Source organism: Aethalodelphis obliquidens, unplaced genomic scaffold, assembly GCF_003676395.1.
Source record: "Aethalodelphis obliquidens isolate GAN/ISIS:26980383/991018 unplaced genomic scaffold, ASM367639v1 scaffold69, whole genome shotgun sequence".
NCBI classification, from domain to species: Eukaryota; Metazoa; Chordata; class Mammalia; order Artiodactyla; family Delphinidae; genus Aethalodelphis; species Aethalodelphis obliquidens.
Genome location: NW_020838013.1, coordinates 943,374 through 966,643, shown reverse-complemented (window position 1 = coordinate 966,643; position 23,270 = coordinate 943,374). Strand labels below are relative to the sequence as shown.

The window sequence follows — 23,270 nt, the reverse complement described above, 5'->3', positions numbered from 1 at the left end:
CGTCCCCCGCATCGGCAGGTGGACTCCCAACCACTGCACCACCAGGGAAGACCCTACATGGATTCTTAATATTAAAAGAGTCTAATTAAAGCAGGAAAAGTTAGGGGGTGAGTCACAGTATTACCAGTGAAATGTCATTGGGAAGACGGGGGTTTTATAAAATAGGTAAAATGAGGTTTTTCAGAGGCAGGCTTGGGTGAGAATAAAATGTATGCGATTTGAGTGAAGGAGATAATTGCTTTTCTAAATATGTTCCCTGGTGGGAATTCCCTGGCGGTCCAGTGATTAGGACTCCACGCTTTCGCTGCCGAGGGCGTGGGTTCAATCCCTGGTAGGGGAACTAAGATCCCATAAGCCTCGAGGCGTGGCCTAAATAAATAAATAAATATGTTCTCTGATGTTATGGAAACAGCAAACAAATTTCCCAATTTATATGGTGGTCCCCATTTTAAAGATTCTCACCCACTGTCAGACCATGTGTTTGGATTCTAGGTTCTAAAACCATCATCATTGTCCCTCTTGTGGTTTGACAGGGAGTGTTTGCCATTGTGGAGATGGGGGACGTGGGTGCCCGGGAAGCTGTTCTCTCACAGCCCCAGCACAGCTTGGGAGGACATCGCCTGAGGGTCCGGCCACGGGAGCAGAAAGAGTTCCAGAGCCCAGCCTCCAAGTCCCCCAAAGGAGTGGCCCCCGACAGTCACCAGCTGGCAAAAGCACTAGCGGAGGCCCCGGACGTGGAGGCACAAATGGCGAAGCTCGTGGGGCTGAGGGAGCTGTCTGAGGCTGAGCGGCAGCTTCGGAGCCTCGTGGTGGCCCTGGTGCAGGAGGTCTTCACAGAGTTCTTCCCTGGTGCGTCACCTCCCTCACTGTGTCTGAGCCCTCCCTGTCCTTCCTCCCCTGTGTTTGCATCCCCAGTCCTCCCTCAGCTAGTGGTGTTCATTTGCCTGCTTTTCCATCTTTGTGCCCCATTTTGTTCTTCCACCACTTACTCCCTGCAGTGTCTCTTGACCTTTATTCTCTGCTTGGCACCCAGGCTGTGTGGTCCATCCTTTTGGCTCTTCCATAAACAGCTTTGACGTCCATGGCTGTGATCTTGACCTCTTCCTGGATCTGGGGGACTTGGACGAGCCCCAGGTATGTGACCATGGAGGCAGCTGTGAAGAGTCAGTGGAAATGGTCATGTCTGGGCAAACACTTGACCTCTCGTGCCTTAATTCCTCATCTATAAAATGGGGGTAATAGGACCTGCCTGAAAGGGTTATTATAATTGGAGAAATGTGAATATGTATGGATATTGGATAGGATAAGATGAATCAACATGGGATAAATGGCATTTGTAACAGGGAAAAAAACAGATTTCAAAATAGCATGTATAATATCTTATTTGGGGAGATAATGGGTTATGTTTTTGCTTATCTGTGTTTTCTAACATGTAATGTACAGATCCTGCCTTGGGAATAGGAAAGGGTCATTAGTTTTTAAATAGACTATTTTTTAGAGCTGTTTTAGGTTCATAACAAAATTGAGCAGAAAGTACAGAGTTCCCATATACCTCTCACCCACAGAAGGTTTTTTTTTTTGCTGCACCTCACAGCTTACAGATCTTAGTTCCCCCACCAGGGATTGAACCCGTGCCCCCTGCAGTGGAAACGCACTGGATTCCTAACCACTGGACCACCAGGGAATTCCCTTTTTAGTCTTATTTAATCTGGAACAGTTCCTCTGCCTTTTTTTGTTTTTCATGACAATAACGTTTTTCTAAAATACTGACCGTTTATTTTATGGCATTAAAAGGTTAATTTTTAAAAAGGCTTGTGAGGGCTTCACTGGTGGCGCAGTGGTTGAGAGTCCGCCTGCCAATGCAGGGGACACGGGTTCGTGCCCTGGTCCGGGAAGATCCCACATGCCGCGGAGCGGCTGGGCCCGTGGGCCATGGCCGCTGAGCCTGCGCGTCCAGAGCCTTTGCTCCACAACGGAAGAGGCCACAACAATGAGAGGCCCACGTACTGCAAAAAAAAAAAAAAAAAAAAAGCTTGTGAAGGTTAAATGAGTTGATATTTATAAAGCCTTTAGAATAGAGCCTGGCACATAATAAGCAGTAATAGGTATATCTTAGGGATGGAATGTTCCCTGGTTAGGGGACCGCAGGTGAGGCAGTTACTCAGCTCGTTTCCATCCACAGCCAGCCCCAAAGGCTGCAGAATCTCCATCCCTGGACTCGGCCCTTGCATCCCCACTGGATCCTCAAGCCCTGGCCTGCATCCCAGCCTCCCCTCCAGACTCACAGCCTCCAGCTTCTCCCCAAGACTCGGAAGCCCTGGACTGTGAAGTCCCTTCCTCCTCTCTGGCACCCCGGACTCCAGACTCTGCTTTGGCCTCTGAGACCCTCGCCTCTCCCCAGTCCCTGCCTCCATCCTCGCCACTGCAGGAGGACCAGGGAGAGGGGGACCTGGGGAAGGCCATGGAACTGGCAGAGGCCCTGAAGGGGGAGAAAGCAGAAGGGGGAGCCATGCTGGAGCTGGTGGGATCCATTCTTCGGCGCTGTGTCCCTGGAGTGTACCGAGTCCAAACTGTGCCATCTGCCCGACGCCCTGTGGTCAAGTTCTGCCATCGGCCTTCAGGTCTCCACGGTGACGTCTCCCTCAGTAACCGGTACCTTTGTTTGGGGGGTGGCGGGGAAGGCCAGATGGGCACTCTGGGGAGGTTGAGGAGGGTGCCCTGCACCAGCTGAGCCTTTGGTTGTCCTTATTTGGTCCTGTCTGTCTTTCTGATGCTCATCTCATGTCTGGCTTTCATTTCAATGTTTGGAAAGTGTGTTTCTTGGGATACTGTTTTTAAGGATTTAGGAAAGAGTTCCATGGTTGAATAAGTTTTAGCATTGGGAAATGCTGAGTTAAACACAGGCAGGTTTCTCCCTTCCCTCCCTCTCCCCCACTTCCTCTTTCCTCCCTCTCCCTCCCTTCCTATCTTTCTTTGCATAGTAAAGGCTCTGATCAGTCTTACAATAACATGCTCTGTAACTAAGACATTTATAGGATGTAGTGTTTCCCAGACACGTTTGATGTTCTTTTGTACATACTCTCTCCAGACCATGTCAGAAAACTCGGGAAACCCTCTGTTGGCCTTCTTCCAGCTGGCCCCCATTACACAAGCCTGGAATAAGAGCTGGGGGTGATAGGTTCCTGAGCCCTAACACCCTTGTCCCCCCCTCTGTCCCAGGCTGGCCCTGCATAACTCCCGCTTCCTGAGCCTCTGCTCTGAGCTGGATGGGCGAGTACGGCCCCTTGTGTACACTCTGCGCTGCTGGGCTCAGGGTCGAGGGCTGTCAGGTGAGAATGAATCAGGACAGACTTGGGGCTGTGTTCGTGTCGGGGCAGAGGCAGGGACTCAGGGAGAGAAGGAAGGTGGCAGGTACAGGAACCAGGGTTGCAAAAACTGCCAAGGAGGGGATCAGAACCGCCTCTAATCTAACCGGAATTAATTGATTATTTACCCAGGGAGTGGCCCACTTCTCAATAACTACGCCCTGACCTTGCTCGTGATCTATTTCCTTCAGACCAGGGACCCTCCTGTGTTGCCCACTGTGTCCCAGCTCACCCAGAAAGCAGGTACAGTAGCCCGGCCTCCACCCGCTCTGTCTCGTGAGCTTCATCTCTCTTCTTCATCTCACTTAGACATATTGAGCTTCCCTGGGAATGAGATCTCTGCTATCACTCCCATATCCACCCTCCCCCGCCCCCCCTTAATCTTCGTGCTTCCAGGCTCACCCTCACCTTTTTTTACTTTCATAGGTGAGGGCGAACAGGTGGAGGTTGATGGCTGGGACTGTAGTTTTCCCAGGGATGCCTCGAGACTGGAGCCCAGCACCAATAAGGAGCCCCCGAGTGAGTTTGGGGAGCCTGGGAGAGGACTAATAAATGGTGCTAATGACACAGTTACTGGCACACAGCAACCTTGTGGGATAGCTAATATTGTTATTGCTACTTAACAGATGAAGAAACCATGCCTTGGAGTAATTGAGTGGCTTGCCCGAGGCCATGCTGCTGGCGAGGGGAAGGGGCGTATCTGGGAGCGCCACGGGAGAGAGGTGTGACCTCCTGTTTATAGGGATCAGAGGAGCCTGGCCCTGGCACTCTTCTGAGCCACTTGGGAGGGAAAAAGAAAGTCCAGCTAAGGGAATGGCTCTGGCACAGGGCTGATCTCACTTCTGGCCTCCAGGTGACCCCTTTTCCCTGGGTTTTCTGTTCCTCCAGGTTCCCTGCTGGCCCAGTTCTTCTCCTGCGTCTCTTGTTGGGATCTTCGTGGCTCACTGCTGTCCCTGCGGGAGGGTCAGGCACTGCCTGTGGCAGGGGGCCTGCCCTCTAATCTCTGGGAGGGTCTGCGCCTCGGTCCCATGAATCTCCAGGACCCCTTTGACCTGAGTCACAACGTGGCAGCCAACGTGACCAGCCGGGTGGTCGGGCGGTTACAGAACTGCTGCCAGGCGGCAGCCAGTTACTGCCGAAGCCTCCAGTACCAGTGCCGTTCCTCCCGGGGTCGGGACTGGGGGCTGCTTCCCCTTCTGCAGCCCAGCTCCCCTAGCTCCCTGCTGTCTGCAACACCCATCCCCTTACCCCCCGCTCCCTTCACCCAGCTCACTGCTGCCCTGGCCCAGGTGTTACAGGAGGCTTTGGGGTGCCATATAGAACAGGGAACCAAGAGACTGCGGTCAGAGGGAGGTGGGACTGGGGAGCCTTCCCAGGGAGGGACACGCAAAAGATTGAAACTAGACGGACAGAAAAGCTGTGAGGGGGGGCAGGAGGAACAGCAGGGACGTGCAGGGGGCCACAGTGAAGATGGGGTGGAAGAAATGGCGATAGAGGCTGGAGAGTCAGTGCAAGACTGGGCCATGAGGAGCCCTGGGCAGCCAGGGGAGCTGGCCCCGATGACCGGAAAGCATCTAGGCACTGGAGAAGAGGGGCGGTCAGGCCCCGCAGCGCTGGCTGAGCAGGGGCCCAGAGGACCTGAGGCAGCCCAAGAAGGGTCTCAGGCCGAGGCAGGGAAGGGGGCGTTGCTCTCCTCAGTGGGCTGGCGCTGTGCCTTGTGCCACCGAGTGTGGCAGGGGCGGCGGCGTGCCCGAAGACGCTTGCAGCAAATCAAGGAAGGAGGTGGAGCTGGTGCTGGCACAGGGGCAGAGTGGCTGGCAACTGAGGCTCGGGTCACCCGGCAGCTGCGAGGCCTGAGCGGTACTGAACAGACGCCAGGGGCCGAGCCACTCCTGACCTTCGTGGTGTCTGTCTCCCAGGCTGACCAGGCTCTCACTGTGACCCCACTCCGGGATTCTCAAGGCCTGTTCCCTGACCTCCATCATTTCTTACAGGTTTTCCTCCCTCAAGCACTTCGAAACCTGCTCAAGTGAAGATGGGGACCGTAAAGGGCAATAAAGCTGCTAGTTTAATAAACGCTAGTTTCTGCTAATTTCCACCTGGTAATAATCCTCCTTCCCCCCAGTGCTTAATGCAGCCTCTCCCAGGTACCCTCTCTCTCGCCACCCTAAGATAGGTCTCTCAGTATGTTTCCTTCAGAGCCCAGGAGGAGTGTGTGTTTGGCACCTGGACCCACTCAGTAGAGTTCTGGAAAGATGGAGTGCTGGGTGGGTGGCTTGAGCAGCACCTGAGAAGTACCAAGTTTGCTTCCACATTTACCTTACTGCCCAGAGTTGTGAATGGTGACAGGGCTTGAAATTTGGATTCAGGGTTCTTCATTCTCTCACTTAATAGAATTCATCCTGTTCTTAAATTGGGTTCAGATCTGAGCATGGGTAAAGGGCGACCCATCCATTGAATTGTCAGCCCTTCCCGGGTGACAGGACGTGGCTGGGTTCTCCCTCAGCCCCTCCCTTGTTGCAGGCCCGAGGACTAGCTCCTCTCCTAAGCAGTAACAGCATCCTTGAGCTGCAAGGTCGTTTAATGGCAAAAAACCTCTTTTACAGAGGGCTTCGGACTTGGGCTCGGGTTAGGTGTACAAGCTCTCCTCTAGAAAGAGCCGGAACAAAAGGAACGTGGCACCTCGCCACCTCCACGCAGTTGCTTCCGCTCCTATGAGTGTCACACAACCACGATGTTCGGGGGTCTGGCAGGACCTCCAACAAATCACCGCGGGCCCCGCGACCCGGAGGGAAACGCCTCTGGGGCCCGGCGCGATGCCGGGCTGGCAGCTCTGCCACGTAGCTGCAGAGGGCCGGCTTTCCAGCTAGTTCTCACAGTCTCCCCACCCTCCGCGCCTTCTACCTCCATGTCGGGACTCGGATTGGGCCCCCCCCCTCACCGCGCAGGCGCGAGCTTTTTCCGCGCAGGCCCCAGGCCCCACCTCCTGTTTCCTTTTAGCTGCCGTGGGATACCGAACTGTCGTGCGTAAGCCTTCTATGCCGTCCTCGCTTTCCGGCTGCTGTTTCTCCACGGCTCTCCCCTCCCCCCCACCCCCACCGTTCTCTCCCAGACGGCTTACTTTGCGGCAGCGCGGAGGGCCCCACCCCCTTTCTCTGCGGAATCACCATGGCGGCTGGGGTAAGTTTGCCGGCTCTGGCAATCCAGGTCACCCTATCCGACGCCATCCTCTGCCGGAGTGGGTCCAGCCGGCGTCAGAGGGTTTCTGGAGCCGAGTGGGGAACTGATCCGGGGTCTAGAGATCGTACTGTTGGAGAGTAGGGCTTCCAGGCCCCGGAGGGGAACTGAGGCTGGGGCTCTGGGAGGCCAAAGAGGTGGAAGGGTCTGGGGTAGAAGAGAAAAGGGATGCCAGATCCTGGCAGTCTGGGACCTGAGAACGGAGTTCGGTTCGTTGCCTTCTCGAGACGTGGGATCCGGGCAGGTTGACAGAACTTTTGCGACCGTTTTGTGGGGCAACAGGAGGGACAGGGGAAGAGGAGGGTCTTTGTGGGCACGTACGGCGGGCCACGGTTAAGGGTCGTCCTGCGGGGAGGTTTGGCAGCGAGAGGAGTCTCCGGACGCTGGAGTCAGACCAGTTGGACCCCGCTGGCCACGTTAATAGAAGGAGAGAAGGAAACCCCTGGGAACTCACTGCGGGACAGGACCGGAGGGATGGTACGCGTGACAAGGAATGAAAGGTTTTTTAGGGAGACCGAGTTGGCTTAGGAAGAGAAGATGCCATTCGGTCTCTTTGTGGCTGTTCGGAGGGGGACTTGGAAATGTCTTGGTTGGTGTGTGTGTCTTGGAAACAAGGGTGATGCTTTTGAAGGGTGAGCGGCTCAGTAGAGTAAGCAGGCGCTCAGTGACCATCAATGAATGAACAAGGACTCTGGGAAGGGAGGGGTGTGTATTTGTCGGCAGATGGAATCTGAGGGAGCTAGAAGTTGTGCATTTCTTAGAGGTGTATTTGAGGGGAAGAGAACGCTTCCAGAGACGTCCTTACGGAAGGTCACATCTGTCAACAAGCTTTATTTAGCAGTTGGTGTGTAGTTCTGTCCTCGTATTTTGGAGGACTCTGATTACACAAGACTGCAGATACTGAAGAACTAACTTGGTTCACCAAAGGGAGTAAAAGAGTGAGTCGAAACAGATTGGGATTACTCGGGGAAGTTGTTCCCGGGTAACACTTAGGACTGGGACCCTTCTAGTCATTAATGGCTTATTCCCCGCCTTTTCCCCACAGACCCTGTACACATATCCTGAAAACTGGAGGGCCTTCAAGGCCCTCATTGCCGCTCAGTACAGCGGGGCTCAGGTCCGCGTGCTGTCCGCACCACCCCACTTCCATTTTGGCCAAACCAACCGTACCCCCGAGTTTCTCCGTAAATTTCCTGCTGGCAAGGTGAGTAGGGAAGTGGAGAGGGGGCTTTGGTCCTGAGAACCCAAGGAGAACTGAGATTCCATCACTCTGAAGATGACCTCCATCTTTAAAAGGGAGCTTTCCATGTTACTTTTTTTTTTTCCACGCTTCAGAGAGTTAAAAACTTTTATTTTGAGACAGTTGTGATTTATTTGTTGTTAAAAATAGTACAGAGCTGTTCAGTCATTTCCTGTGAAATTCACAGGCTTCTTTTTATTTGTGGGGGAGAGGATCAGTTTTGACTGATTTCAGTGCAAATAGATCAAATGTTTGCTATGAGTAGAATTCTTGCCCCAAGAGGCTTACAGAGATAGATAACCACGCTACATGTAGAAGAGATCAAGTGCAGTGGGGGAGTACTGTAATACTTGGGATAATGTAGACAGAAATATCAGACCCGGGTTTCTTGCCTTTTGCTTATTTGACTGAGATTATATACAAATATCTAATATCTAAAATTTGGGGGTCTCTTATGTGAGTTCAGATTGTAGGGGATGGCAAGTTACTCATACAGTTTTGGTTCTTGAGTTTCAGATAGTGTCAAGAGTTTGGTCAGCAAGGGTTCTCAGCCTTATATAAAAAACTTTATTCAAAACGATTGAGTCCCTGGGCATGACTAGCGAGAAACTGCTGTGTATTTACTTATGACTGCTTTGTCCCCAGGTTCCAGCCTTTGAGGGTGACGATGGATTCTGTGTGTTTGAGAGCAATGCCATTGCCTACTATGGTAATCTGCAGTGGCTGGGGAATGGGAAGGTCTGGAGGTGATGGGGTGCAGGAGAGGGTGAGGGGGGCTGGAGCGGGCAAGGAGAGGAATTTTCAGGGACCTGCACTGGCTTTGACGCAGCCCCAAAGTTCTGACCTTTATGTTCTGCCTCTGCAGTGAGCAACGAGGAGCTGCGGGGAAGTACTCCCGAAGCAGCAGCCCAGGTGGTGCAGTGGGTGAGCTTTGCTGATAGCGACATAGTTCCCCCAGCCAGTACCTGGGTGTTCCCCACCTTGGGCATCATGCACCACAGCAAGCAGGTGAGCCTTGGAACTTGGGGAGAAACCAAGAGCAGGGGTGGCGTCAGCTCCTCAGTATCAGGGAGGAAGAAATAAAAAAGATTGAGGAAGGGTGATGCCAAGAATATGTGGATAATAAATACCTAATCTTTGAGCTTTCAGTTGGGAGCGCTGGGCTGTTGATGGTATATGGATTCTTTGTCAGACAGACCCAGTGGAGGTGGGAGGTCTGAGTGGCCAGAGGAGAGGCCTCTGCTCTAGAAAGATTGTACCAAATGGTAAGGGAGTGGTTAGACCAGATGACCTCTAAGGTTCTTTCTAAAATTCAAAGATATATGCCTACGATCAATGCAGTGGGAAATGAAGCCAGACTGCGCCATGAAGAAATTTAACGTTGAGAGCTTCATTTGCGATACATTTGGAAGGAGCCAGGACTCAGTGGAATAGCTACCTTAGTTCTATTATTGGGGGAGAAGGGCAGGGACGAGGGTTGGTACCCACTGCCGAGTCTGATCATTTTAAATCAATAGGCCACAGAGAATGCAAAGGAGGAGGTGAGACGAATCCTCGGGCTGCTGGATGCTCACCTGAAGACGAGGACTTTTCTGGTGGGCGAACGTGTGACGCTGGCTGACATCACACTTGTCTGCACCCTGTTGTGGCTTTATAAACAGGTGAAGTTTGTAAAGAATCTGGGTTGACAGAGGGTAGGTGGGGATTAGAAACAGAGTGACAGGCTTGCCAGGTTATCTGTATCCTGCTGATGTGAGGGAGTCTGAGGCAACAGCTAGTCTTTAGGAATTCCAGGGTTGAGTACCACTGTTAACGGAAAACTGGGCGCCGCTCCGCGGCATGTGGGATCTTCCTGGACTGGGCCACGAACCCATGTCCCCTGCATCGGCAGGCGGACTCTCAACCACTGCGCCACCAGGGAAGCCCTGGTTTGTTTTTTTTTTTTGCTACGTCATGCAGCATGCAGGATCTTAGTTCCCCGACTAGGGATCGAACTCGTGCCCCCTGCAGTGGAAGTGCGGAGTCCTAACCACCCGACCACCAGGGAATTCCCAGTTTCTGCATTCTTTTGTTCCCTTAAGATCATTAATTACAAAGACCTGTTCAAGGACAAGTATTACAGGCAGGTTCAGATCACAAAATGGCTTAGGCCAAAAATGGCTTCTCTTATGTCAAGAAAGTGCCTGGTTCTCTTTTTCCACAGACCCTCTACCCTGTCTTCTCACACCACGACTGCTTTCCCTCCTGAGAAGTTTGATCCTGTTCTGTTGCCCTTAATTTCTGTTTGGCAGCTAGTACGTTTAGTTTGTTCCCGTGTTTCTCAGGTTGCCCAGTCGTGCTTAGTTGTGAAGACAGAGGTAGAGGTGATAGCTTCAGCATCAAGATCTTTGGAGGCAGAACTAGGATCAGTTCTTGGCTTCAGTACTTACGGGTTGTTGGGGGGAGGGTGTGTGTGGATTCATTTAGTCCTCTTTTCCCCCCCTGTGGAAGCCATAAAACCAAGGTAGGAATAATCACTGTTGAGGTTATTGGGTTAAAGATGGCATATTGCTGGTTCCTAAACAGCAGCTCTTGGACTGTTGCTGGACCAGAATAGTAATGTGATAACAGCAAAGAAAAAAGCACCTACTACGTGTAAGGGCCTGTGCCAGGGCATAACAAGGACAACCTTAGTGAGTCTTTGCTTGTTGTGTGGGTGAAAGAAATGTAGCCTGGAAGTTGTGGAGTAGGATTTGAACCCAAGTACTGCAGAATCAGCACTACAGAGCTGACTGCGATGTATCTTTGACAGGATTATTTTCCCTCTGATCTTGGCAAACCGAAAAAATGGTAGATGAATTTTTCATGAAGCTAAGTTTAAGCACCCTGTTACCCTGAAATAAACGTTTTTGCTGTTGACTGTTTACTTTCTGAAGTTTGATGATGCATGTATATATCTCTCACATATCACATAGTTCACATAGAGAGTTTTCATTATTTGCTTGGCAAAGTGAATAGTTCGTAGTTCTCTGTTGGTCCCCAGCCTTTTAAGTTCTATTGACACGTGAAATGGCTTTGTAAAAGGAGTAAGGCACAATATAAATATTCCTACCGGGTAGATTCGCAGTGAATAGAGGGTGGGACGAAGCATCCATTAAGTTGGATTGGACTGCAGGAGAGAGATTAGTAAAGTAAGTGGGCAGTAGCCCTCCAGGGAAAGCTGGTGTTCTGGGGGCTGAAAGGAAGCTGGAGCTTTGGTGTGGAAAGAAACAAGGGGCTCTGACTGGAAACTCATCAGGATTTTTCCCTCCGCTGAGTTTATGTCCACTCTTGCATCCTGGCAGGTTCTGGAGCCTTCTTTCCGCCAGGCCTTCCCTAATACAAACCGCTGGTTCCTCACCTGCATTAACCAGCCCCAGTTCCGGGCGGTCTTGGGGGAGGTGAAACTCTGTGAGAAAATGGCCCAATTTGATGGTAAGTCTGAGGAGGTAGGGGAGCGTGCCGGCATGGTCAGGGGACTGGTTTGCTCAGTCTTAACCCATTGACTTCCTGTCTAGCTTTTGGGTTTTGTGGACCCACAGAACGTAGGGCATCGCACGTAGCAGCTAGTATTTTGTGATAGTTGTCTTCTGCACACATGCTCCCGCTCATTTGTGTTAATGTGTAGAATCATGATGCACGTGTATGTGTTGCTGAGGGTTGCATTCTTGCTCAGGATGTACTGTGAGGTGGCGGCGGTGTAGCATCAGATCCCTTAGCTCCCGCCCAGCAGCTTTCCTCCGTTACTTTGCTTGTGCCTGGCTTGGGAGGGTTGTGGAAAGAGACCAGACGTTGACTTTTCTCCTTCCGTTTGCACCAGCTAAAAAGTTTGCAGAGAGCCAGCCTAAAAAGGACACCCCACGGAAAGAGAAAGCTACTCGAGAAGAGAAGCAGAAGCCCCAGGCCGAGCGGAAAGAGGAGAAGAAGGCAGCTGCCCCTGCTCCCGAGGAGGAGCTGGATGAATGTGAGCAGGCGCTGGCTGCTGAGCCGAAGGCCAAGGATCCCTTTGCTCACCTGCCCAAGAGGTATGGATGGTGGAGGGTAGGGGGCATGGGGCCCAGGAGGGCCTGTGCTCACCTCTGTGCATCCCCCTCATACTGCTAGGGCCTAGGATTTTAGGTTGTCCATACAAAATTGAAAGATGTATTTTAGTTGCAAATAAAGCAGCTTCCAGACTTTACCGTCAAGAGTTGGGTGACTTTTGAAAGTAGAAAACAAGTTCCTAATGCATCTGGTATTTGAGGATATCAGAACTCCCTTTCTAGCAAAGAAAGCACATGGGCCCAGGGCCCAGAATCCGGTGTGGAGGTGAATTGATTGGTCTTGCGTGCGCACGTTAGGATTTGAGATTGAGAACGCTCGGAACTAATACACTGAGGGGCGCAGGAAGGAAGAAAATGCAGAGAGCCTCCATCTGCCCTGCTCTGCTGGCTTTGCTGAGGCAGTGGACACCATGTCAGTGTCCTCTGATTGTCTTTTTGCTGTTCTGATGCATCAGCCTATATAAAAATTGCTCACTTTAAGAGAAAGGATGATGACCATGGCTACGTAGTGTCTGTCTGGTTTATTGTTTCCCAGCGTGGGGGAGTTAAACCCCACAAGGAGAAGGACGTATATGGGGTGGTCGTCTGTGTCCTCTTCTCAGTCACCATAGGGGTTCCTGGAAGAAGGAATACAGTAAAGGGGGGATTTTTAGTGTGAAAAAAGTGGGACAGCCAGTACTTGCCCAGTTGTTTACCATCAAATCTTTCTTCAGTCACTGCTCCGGGTCATCTTATTAGAATTTCAAGCAATATGAGAAATGTCTTTTCCATGGTCACGTCACTTAGTTCGCTTTTCTGTTTTTCTTGCCCATTCTGCCTTTCCTAAAGCCATCTATCCTTTCACTAGTTGGTTTGTTGGGGTGCAACAGTGTTTGACCTCCCCATTTTGTAGTGGTTTGTATTTGCGATGAAGGAGCACGCACTGGTGGTAGGCATGAGAAAAGAAGTATGTGGAGTTGTAAGCGACCTAGTACTGGATGGTTACCATTAGGAACCGCTGCTTCCCCATTTGGGGAGCAACTTGGGGTGTAGCTGAGAGCTCTTACTCCCAGGCACTTCATACAAGGCGGCTCCTAACGCAGCTGCTTTTTAAGGATATATTCCTTTCTGAATCTAGCACAGGGGCAGGTCAGGAGTGAGCAGGATTTTTGGTATCTGTAAGTAAGCTATGATAACCAACCCAAATTATGTACACCCTTGTAACATATGTACTGCTAATAGCTAGAGATACTCGGGTCTGTACACTGGGCAGAAAATAAATCAGGCAGTAAACTTAAAATCTTTAATAAACTTAGCATTTTTTAAAAAAATAATTTTTTAAATTTTTTGGCCACGTTGGGTCTTCGTTGCTGCTCACGGGCTTTCTCTAGTTGCAGCAAGCGGGGGCTACTCTTGTTGCAGTGCGCGGGCTTCTCATTGCGGTGGCTTCTCTTGTTGCAGAGCACAGGCTCTAGGCGCGTGGGTTTCAGTAGTTGTCGCACGCAGGCTCAGTAGTTGTGACTCACGGGCTTAGTTGCTCCGCGGCATGTGGTATCTTCCTGGACCAGGGCTTGAACCCGTGACCCCTGCATTGGCAGGTGGATTCTTTTTTTTTTTTAACAGTTTTATTGAAGTATAATTTCCATTATGAAGTATAATTTCCATTACGAAGTATAATTTTCCATATAAAATTCAGTCGTTAAGGCTTCCCTGGTGGCGCAGTGGTTGAGAGTCCACCTGCCGATGCAGGGGACACGAGTTCGTGCCCCGGCCGGGAGGATCCCACATGCCGCGGAGCAGCTGGGCCCATGAGCCATGGCCGCTGAGACTGTGCGTCCGGAGCCTGTGCTCCGCAACAGGAGAGGCCACAACAGAGGCCCGCGTACCGCAAAGGAAAAAAAATAAAATAAAATTCCGTCATTATAAGTATATAGTTCAGTGCCTTTAACTAAATTTATAGATCTGTGTAACCACAAAAATTAAATTTTAAAACATTTCCAACACTACAAAAGTTCACTGGCAGGCGGATTTTTAACCACTGCGCCACCAGGGAAGCCCCAGCACTTTTTTTGTTTTCTTTCGTATCATTTGGGAGTGCTTATTAGTACTTATTCGTTACATTACCATGGTGTACTCCTGGGCTGCCAAGATGATTTTCCCCAGGATTCTTAATGACTCAAAAGTGATGTCTTCAAAGACAAGACTCATTTGTCCAGAGTTAATTTTAGTCCTTTTAAGACCTTCCAGCTACCCTAACCCTGTGGTCATTTGTTTGGTTTTTTTAAAATTTTATTTATTTTTTTATACAGCAGGTTCTTATTAGTTATCCATTTTATACATATATCAATCCCAGTCTTCCAACTGTGGTCAGTTTGGGGAGAAAAATGGACACATGGTCATAAATAATAAAGTTCAAACAGCTCAGGAGAGAGTGAAGAAAAACTCCCCAGCCCTAATTTTTTTTTTTTTTTTTTTTTACTGAATTTGTTACAATATTGCTTCTGTTTTATGTTTTGGTTTTTTGGCCCTGAGGTATGTGGGATCTTAGCTCCCCAACCAGGGATCGAACCCACACCCCCTGCATTGGAAGGTGAGGTCTTAACCACTGGACCACCAGGGAAGTCCCCCCCAGCCCTACTTTTTGGGTGGTTGAGGAAGTAAAGCACCTCAGATGAGGTCTCTGATGTGCATTTGGGAAGGAACCTGGGACCTCGGGTTAAAGGACAGATTCTCTGCTTTGCTATATTGCAGCAGTGAGCAAGTCACACCACTTAACCTTATTGGTAAAGGGAGGGATGGTAACATTCTCTGACTCTAGGGTTTGTTGACATTAATTATATACTAATGAATAATTGAACCAATTAAACATTCAGTATAAGGGGGTTTAATAGATTTATGGCACATTCATGCAGAAGATTATTTAGCCATTAAAACATCTGCAAAACATTCTTGATAGCCAGGCAGTATTAAGTAAGCAAATTGTGTAAGGCACAGAATTACATGCATCATCTTTGGAAAATTGCTAGTGGGAAGTACATTAAAATATTAGTTATCTTGTTTGCTGGCATAGTGAGTGATTTTCTTCAGTCAGTATGTGTTTTTATAATTGGAAGGAAAGAAAAAAAAACCAGAAGCCCTACCATGGGGGGAGGCACCTCTCCTCTTCTGAAGCTGGCATCCTTGGCTCGGTGTGCCAGATTGCTTCAAAGATCACCTGAACTTGTTTCTGAGCAGAGTAACTAAAGGACACGGGTGTAGGATTTGGGGTGGAGGCCCTTTGCAAACATTCACTTACATTGCCATCATATTATAGTGTGTATAACCTGAAGAGGCCTGTGTGATGGGGAGGGGTGGGGGCAGCGACTTGGGTGAGTCAGGAACTTGAGGGTGACTCTTGGATAAGACCCCGGGGAGGGGCCGGCCAGGGGAAAAAAAAAAAAAAAAAGGAGTCCTCGCTGTGAGTCTCCACCAGGGGGCAGCAGCTCGCCGTGTCTTTCTTCGGGCAGATCCTGGGCCCCACCCTCCACGTGCCAAGCATATTTAGGCTGGGGGTGGGGGGATACGGGAATGCCCTGGGCGCCTTTCATACCCCCCAGCTCTCCCTTGGAAGGTGATACACGTCTGCCAATCCAGTGACCCTACCTTTAAAGCAGTATGTTTGAGTGGAAATGCCCTTAGTTTCTCTTAGCATGGCAACGTTGCCACAGTAGGACCTTCTCCACCTTGATCTCCTTGCTTTTTTTCCTTCATTCAGTACCTTTGTGTTGGATGAATTTAAGCGCAAGTACTCCAACGAGGACACACTCTCCGTGGCGCTGCCGTACTTTTGGGAGCACTTTGATAAAGATGGCTGGTCCCTGTGGTACTCCGAGTACCGCTTCCCTGAAGAGCTCACCCAGACCTTCATGAGCTGCAACCTCATCACTGGTGAGCAGAGGGTAGCTCTGGGAAGAGGAAGGGAGGAGACAAGGTAGTGGGTGACATGATTTCAAAGGCTGAATGTTCTTCCTTGCCCTTCAGGAATGTTCCAGCGATTGGACAAACTGAGGAAGAATGCCTTTGCCAGTGTCATTCTGTTTGGAACCAACAATAGCAGCTCCATTTCCGGAGTCTGGGTCTTCCGAGGCCAGGAGCTTGCCTTTCCGGTGAGGAAGGTGCAGGGGAGGGGTCTTGTCTCTTTAGGGCGGGGCGAGGGTTTGGGAAGTGCACTCGTATTCCTGAGCCGTTGGGCATTCCGGAGAGTTCAGAGTTCAAGGAATGTGTCCACGAAGGAGCTGTCATGTTCGCAGGAGTCCTGGGGTCTGATGACGGGTGTCTGAGCTGGAAATAGCAGGTGTGGGGCAGCGGCCAATAGCCTGACCACATGCTTCTACCTGGCTTTTCCTCCCCAGCTGAGTCCAGATTGGCAGGTGGACTATGAGTCATACACATGGCGGAAACTGGATCCCAGCAGCGAGGAGACCCAGACGCTGGTTCGAGAATACTTTTCCTGGGATGGGGCCTTCCAGCATGTGGGCAAAGCCTTCAATCAGGGCAAGATCTTCAAGTGAAAATCTCCTGCCATCACCTAGCTGCCCGCACCTGCCCTTCAGGGAGAATGGGGGTCATTAAAGGAAACTGAACATCGAACCCTCTCCTGCCCTGCCTCCTTTGTGGGTGATGGCTTCTTCAAAGGGGAGTAGATATGTTGAAGCAGGGTGTTGTGTATACCTGCAGGACCTCCCTGTGTAGGAGAGAAGTGTTCAGAAGAGCAGAAAGAGAGGCCTCTCCTCAGTTTTGATTTTTTTTTTTTTAATTGCCTTGCCTCTCCTGTGATGACCATCTTCTAGCCTAGCTGGGAGAGACTGGATGTAGTTAGGAGGTGGTGACACGGGGCTTTTGCAACTACCTAACTGGAGACCTTCCCGCGTGAAGGGGGAGAATACCTGCCGATGGGGTGAGAGCACAGCATGCAGAGCGACTTACCACTACTTCCCGCAACTGCCCTGTGAGGTGGGGCAGCAGCCGTATCCCAAGAGTCAATAGTTTCAACACTTCAGACAAACAGCGAGAAGAGACTCCTTGGAACAGATACTGGCCTGTGGCCCCTAACCTGGCTGCGGATCATCTCTGGGGTATCCCTACTTTCTAACAAGGAAGTGGGGTTCAGAGATTTAAGCAACTTGCCTGTGATCACACATTTTAGGTGGTGGAGACAGGATTTTGAACCCAGTGGGTGTCCCTGGAGCCTGTACCCTAAAAACGCCCTAGCGCTTCCTGCAATGTAGAGCAGTCATAAATGTCTTTTAACAACCCTGCTCAGACCAGTGGTTGCTATTTTTTCTCCTTTGAGCTTAATTTTTTGTTATACCCTTTTCAGGGATAACTTGCCCCTACTCTGATTGTCTTTTCTGTGTCTTCTGAAGAGCATTAAGGATCTCTCTGTAAATTTAACAGCTCAGGTGAAGTCAGAAACCTGGTTTGATTCACATTTTGAGGCTTTGGTCTCCAGGTTGTGGTTTTCTGAGTGGTTATTTTTTCCCATCCCTTAAGTCCAAGCACAAAGCAAGGGCAGGGGGTCTTGGCTTGGGAGGGGAAGAAGGTAATCTTTACTGGTACAGGTGGGGGCTGCTAGCTTTTGAGGGAGTAGGGCTGTAATCTCACTGGTACCTTAACTGCAGTTGGGGTTCTGTGAACAAATGGGCAGGGGAGAGTGGTGGTTTGGAATCCAGTTGGGTGAGGATGGGTTGATTCTTGCTCAGAATTTGCACCTTGGTAGTTGTGAGTTGGTTCCAGACTTGCCACCTGTCTTGCTTCTGAGCATTCTGGGCTCCTGGAGGATAGGAGCTAGAAGTGCTAGGTGCTGGCCAGGGTGTGCCCTGAGCTGGTTGCCTGCGCCTCACAGAACCAGTCAGACTCCCCTTCCGGGTTCCATTTCCCTCCACACCCTCTGCTCCTTGGCTTGTGTAATTTTCACGACCTTCCTGGTATCCTTAAGGACCTGAAGATGGAGGCAGGAGAGATTGAGCTGTGCAAGTAGGTTTGCAGGGTTAGGCCCGAGAGGCCTGGGGAAAAGGGGGCGGCTTGGGCAGCGGCGGGCCTGGCAGCCCACGTGCATGGGGGGCGGTTCTGGCCTGTGGGGGGGGGGGCTGGACCGCCTCCTAGCCTCCCTCAGACTGCAGGAAGAGTGACTCATCCACACGTCCTTCTTCTTGTGCCTGTAGCTCTGGCGGTTGGTGCCGAGGAGTGTGGCCAGGTTGGTTGAGGCCAGGCCTGCGCTTGGGGGAGGGCCAGGACCCACAAGCAGGAGGTGGGGTGGGAGGCCCAGAGGAGAGGGGGTTGTGTGGCCTCAGGAAGGTTTGCTGTTGGCCTCCAAAGGGTGGGGGGGCCTCTACCCTGCCGGGGTGGGCAGGAAAGAGATTAATATCAGGAGATTCTAGGGCAGATGTGGGGCGGGGAAAGGGGGAGTACAGCTGTAGTTAGGTCGGTCCCCGCCCTGCCCCGGGGAGCCCTGAGTCACCACCGCACCGCCTGAGGACTCGGGATCTCTCCAGGATCCCACCGGGTGCCCGCCCCGCCCTCCGTGCTGCGCTAGAGCCCCGCCCCCCGCTCCTCCCAGTGCGGGGTGGGGGCGCTCTCGGCCCCGCCCGGCTCGCTAGCCACAGCCAGTGAGCCTGCGCCGTGGGGACGTCTCCCGTGGTGGGGTCGTTTTCCAGACGTGCCGGGGAGGCTCACCGTGCAGCTGGCGTCCCCGCGCCCACGGTGCTGCTCAGGCCGGCAGGGGCTGGGGTCGCGGGGCGGAAAGGGAAGGGGCTGCTGCGAGTGGGTGGAGAGCTGAGGACAGGGCAGGATCTTGGAGAAATGGGATAGGATGGGGGGAGGAGGAGGCTATTTCACCCACTTACGGAGCAAAATCTCAGAGCCTCCAGAAAGGGAGGGTGAGAAACTGGAGAGGGGGCCGGGGCTCAGACGTGCGTTTGACTGCAGATACAATCTACAGTGGCTGGAGTGTGAATGGGAGGCTGAGACTTGGTTTAGCTCGTAGATAAACCAGTTATAAACTGGTTATAAGCGGCTGTTTATTTTAGCTTTGTTGGCGTTTCTGCTTAAGTCACTTATTAAAAAGTCAAAAGCCTTTAAAGTTCTTCCAAGAAACACCTAGGTTGTCTTTTCTTCACGTCCTGGTTGGAGCTGGACATCTGCTGCTCACACTGGGTCAGTCCCATCCATCCCACCAGCTGCCCACATGCCCCAAATGTGCCACTTCCCCTTTTGAAGGGTGGGGGAAGGGTCTAGAATGTTGAAGGGAGAGGAGTGAAGCGCTTTGAAGACTCCACCCAGTCATTTCTGAAATTAATACCGTGATTTTCATGGCAACCTTTCATGGCATGTCCTCAGAACCCGAACTTTCCCTCCACACATCAGGTGGGTGTTCCTGGGTGACTGTGGCTTACCCGGCTCACCCCATCAGTGGTACCTGCAGGACACTGTAACTTCCCCAACTTGCTTTGGTCCTCTATGTTTTTTGGTTTTTAGGTTTTTAAAATAAATTTATTTATTTTTGGCTGCATTGGGTCTTCGCTGCTGTGCGCAGGCTTACTCTAGTTGCGGCAAGGGGGGCTACTCTTTGTTGCGGTGCGCGTGCCTCTCATTGCAGTGGCTTCTCGTTGCGAAGCACGGGCTCTAGGTGCGTGGGCTTCAGTAGCTGTGGCGAATGGGCTCAGTAGTTGTGGCTCGTGGGCTCTAGAGCGCAGGCTCAGGAGTTGTGGCGCACGGGCTTCGTTGCTCCGCGGCATGTGGGATCTTCCCGGACCAGGGCTGGAACCCGTGTCCCCTGCATTGGCAGGCGGATTCTTAACCACTGTACCAGCAGGGAAGTCCCCTCTCTGTATGTTTGAATGTAATTCTGGGGCACCCACCTTATTTATTCTTCCCCTAATGCTATGGAGCTAAAATATTGGTGCTCCAGAAAGGTTAAGAGAAACTGTGCCACCTGCTCTTGTCTGTTTGCTCTAATCAGGCTGGCATGGCTCCCAGAGAAGGCTGTTGTTTTACTCCAGTGGAATGACTGGGGTGTCCCAGTGCCTCAGCACGCAAGGGGTGGGTGGAGTGGGGGTAATGGCGGTTGCTGGGGAGTAGCTCTGTATTCATTTGAATCTCTTGTAAGAGAGAGAATGCCTTGGGCAGGTGGGGCTGGTTCAGTGGCAAAGGTATCCTTGGTGACCCTGGATCTCTACGTGTTCCTGGATTTTTTTCATTCTTGTAGCCCTCTCCCCTCATGTGGCCGCCCCCTTTTGTTTTGCTGATTTCCTCAGGATTCCAAGGGGAGCCTGTTGACCTTACTTTGTTTTACACGATGGGCAGGCCTTGCGCTGAGCGGGAGCTGGATGGTCATTAAGGGTTTGGGGCTATTTCTGATCAGATCTCCCATGGAATGTGCCTCCCTCTACTTCCAGCTGCCCCCTCCCCTCCGCAGCAGGAACAGCTGTCATGTGAGGGCCTCTCCCGCTGGCTCAGCCCTTTTGCAATCGTTTGGCTGGCTCTGCCTGGATGGGGGTGGATAGTGAGGATGGGCAGAGCCAAGGGGTAAACGAGGGGACACGGCAGGGCAGGGGAGCCATTGGAGGGTAGGGAGGGCTACGGATTTGAGGGCAGAGGGGTTGCCAAGGCCAGGCAGGAGGAGTGGAAGCTAGACCAGGGAGGTTAGGGTGCTCATCGAAAGACGTGGGGCCCACACTGGGATCGGAAGCTTTCTAGGTGTAAGGGAGAGTTGGTTATAGCGGGACCCTGGCCAGTCATTCTCCAGGGAGATCTGCATTTCCCCTGATTCACAGGAGAGCCACGGGGTGCTTTCCTGCCCATTGGCCTGTATTCAGGACCTGAGTCACCGAGTTGCCTAGAGTGTTGGCTGTCCTATAGTGGCGGTTCCTGTGCCCGTACCCCATCCACTCCTACTGTTAGGACAGGGGTTAGCAAACACGCCCCTTTTATCCCGCTGTCTTCAATAGCAACTTTCCATCTCTTTGACTCAGTCTTACAGAATGTACCTCGGGGAGACCACAGCAAATAGTCCCTTTCTTTTACCCAAGAGAAAACTAGAGCCCAGAGAGGGGAAGTGACTCATCAAGGGTGCATGCTTCTCTTTCCACAGTTTTTGCAGCCGCTCACCGAGTCACTTTTGCTCCTAAGAAGAGCAGGAGGACGCGTCCCTCAAAAGCTATGGACAGGGGCTTCCCTGGTGGCGCAGTGGTTAAGAATCTGCCTGCCAGTGCAGGGGACACGGGTTCGATCCCTGGTCTGGGAAGATCCCACATGTCACAAGCGACTAAGCTCGTGCGCCACAACTCCTGAGCCTGCGCTCTAGAGCCCATGAGCCACAACTACTGAGCCCGTGCGCCACAACTACTGAAGCCTGTGCTCCTAGAGCCCATGTTCCACAACAAGAGAAGCCCACACACCGCACCAGAGTAGCTCCCGCTCGCCGCAACTATAGAAAGCCCGCGGGCAGCAACGAAGACCCAATGCAGCCAAAAAGTAAATACAATTTAAAAAATTAAAAAAAAAAAAAGCTGTGGACAAAGTACAGTAGTTTTGGAAGCGAGGAGAGGGTTGTATCTAAGGCTGCCAGCAGCCCGAGTAGGCAGCCCTGACCCGGGAAAGGATTATGGAAGTGGAGCAGGTCCTGGGGCAGGGGCAGGCCCAGCAATCCAAGTCCCGGGGCGGGCAGAGGGCACAGGGTGTAGCAGAGGCGGGACTTCGAGTGACAGGAACCTCAACTATGTGGTGACTCAGGCTCTGGGCAGCCTAGGCCCTTCCTTCCCTGCTCAGCCTGCTTCTCCTTAAACTAGACTTGAGAAGTATGGGCACAGGAGGGAGAGAAACCCTGGGCTGGTCTTCCCTTCCCTGGGGAACTGAGGGAAAAGCAGAGGAATTTGGAAAGGACGGCAGAAAGGCAGATCCCAAAAAAGGAGAGAGGAGGCTGGTGTTCCCCTCTCCCAGCCCCTCCCTCCCTGCTGCCCGCTCCCTGCTGCGGAGGGGAGCTGCCTGGGGCGTTGGCTGCTCTGTCCATTCCAGCTCCCTCCCTCGGCTCCTGTTTACAAGTCCATCCGCCCAGTCCCTGGCTCAGCTCTGGGCTCTTTTTTTCTCTCTCTCCCTCCCTCCCTGTACAGCCTCATTCAGTCCTGTTTTGCCACTTCTTTTCCTTAATCTTGGGTCTCCATTTCCCATTATCTTTCTGCTCCCCCAGCATCCCGGCACCCACAGCTCAGGTGCCTCTCGGCCATCTCTCTCTGCCGCTGGGGATCCAGCTGTCTTGATGTGGCCGCCTGCCCCACTCTCCCTGCTCACATCTGTTCCCCGTCTCTTGCCTAGACAGCCTTTCTTTGCCTTCTTACATCCCAGAGTCTCTACTCAGGGCCCTGTGTCTCATCTCTCGTTCTCTAATCAGCTTTCACTTGGGTTCTGCTTGGGCCTGAAGATTTCAGTTAGGACTGAGTGTAATGGGAGGGTTTCCGGTATCCTAGCTGTCTGATCTGCGTAATTCAGGAACTCCTTATTTGAAGCCTGAGGTTTAACACAGGCTGGGATTTGAATTGAGCTGGAGAAGGATGGTTTGACTTGGCTTCCTATTTTGGGTTTGGGTTAGGAGTTTGGGGTTTGAGAATTGCTTAGAAAATAATGTTTGGGTCCCAGAATCGCCCAATAATTTTGCTGTTCCACTAGGGAAGATGATAGATTAGAATCAATGACAGTGAATGGAGAAGGACCTGGTGCTTGGCAGGGATGCTCATCTCTGGGCTGGTGTGGGTATGGGGTAGAGGTGGGGTCTGGGAGATCCCAGATGGCTCGAAGAAGGGGTAACAGTAATTTCTGTGCTTCTAAGGCTGACATGCCAAAGGGCCCTCATCCGGGGAAAAAGTCTGCTTTCAAAGAGACTGCAAGCAGACTGCACACTTTGCTTCCTTTCTGGGATCAGAGTTTAAAAGCCATGATGACTCTTTGAGCAGTTGGCTTCTTTTCTTCCTCTTAACTCACTGATTTCAGAGAAGGGGACTGTGGAGAGAAGGGAGGGGAAGGGGAATCCCCTGGCATGGGGCCTGCCCACGGAGCTCCCCTTTGTGGTTGCTATGGAAACAGGCATAATAAGAACAAAACAGAGGCACGTTGCCTGGCAACAAAGGAGCCCAGGGTTCATCACACACATACTACATACATATCAGGGAACCCCCAGGGAGGGCGTGACACTTCTGGGGAAGCTAGGGTATCCCAGTGATGAGGAGTCCTAGAGCTTACCTAGCTTTTCCAGTGAGTCTGGAGGACTGGTGTGGGATGCTTCTGAAGGATGGTGTAGTGGCAGGGGAGGGCTCACGTCCTCTCAGATCCCTGGGTAGCCCTTATTTTGACAGGAAA

At 51.8% G+C, this 23,270-nt stretch overlaps 2 protein-coding genes across 7 annotated transcripts in view; both read left to right on the top strand.

Moving 5' to 3' along the window:
• TUT1 (terminal uridylyl transferase 1, U6 snRNA-specific) overlaps positions 1-5,442 on the top strand; it is a 14,898-nt gene extending 9,456 nt beyond the window's left edge. For 4 of the 5 annotated variants that reach the window (XM_027090067.1, XM_027090068.1, XM_027090071.1 and 1 more), the window contains 7 exons: positions 534-849; positions 1,034-1,134; positions 2,183-2,652; positions 3,220-3,329; positions 3,498-3,608; positions 3,792-3,884; positions 4,254-5,442. In XM_027090067.1, the coding sequence (XP_026945868.1) occupies positions 534-849; positions 1,034-1,134; positions 2,183-2,652; positions 3,220-3,329; positions 3,498-3,608; positions 3,792-3,884; positions 4,254-5,398 (2,346 nt within the window). In that variant the 3' untranslated portion in view covers positions 5,399-5,442. Of the gene's footprint in view, positions 1-6; positions 108-533; positions 850-1,033; positions 1,135-2,182; positions 2,653-3,219; positions 3,330-3,497; positions 3,609-3,791; positions 3,885-4,253 lie in introns of those variants that run through there. The other variant, XM_027090072.1, reaches the window with a different exon arrangement.
• Positions 5,443-6,386: 944 nt separating this feature from the next.
• EEF1G (eukaryotic translation elongation factor 1 gamma) lies at positions 6,387-17,179 on the top strand. 2 transcript variants are annotated; one of them, XM_027090077.1, is made up of 10 exons: positions 6,387-6,545; positions 7,648-7,806; positions 8,488-8,551; positions 8,708-8,850; positions 9,360-9,503; positions 11,166-11,295; positions 11,681-11,885; positions 15,637-15,809; positions 15,903-16,027; positions 16,274-17,179. In XM_027090077.1, the coding sequence occupies exons 1-10, from the start codon at positions 6,534-6,536 to the stop codon at positions 16,430-16,432; spliced, it is 1,314 nt and encodes a 437-aa protein (XP_026945878.1). In that variant the 5' UTR covers positions 6,387-6,533; the 3' UTR covers positions 16,433-17,179. The 2 variants fall into 2 exon arrangements, with proteins under 2 accessions (XP_026945878.1, XP_026945879.1); XM_027090078.1 differs by lacking the exon at positions 6,387-6,545 and adding an exon at positions 6,863-7,079.
• Positions 17,180-23,270: the final 6,091 nt, after the last annotated feature.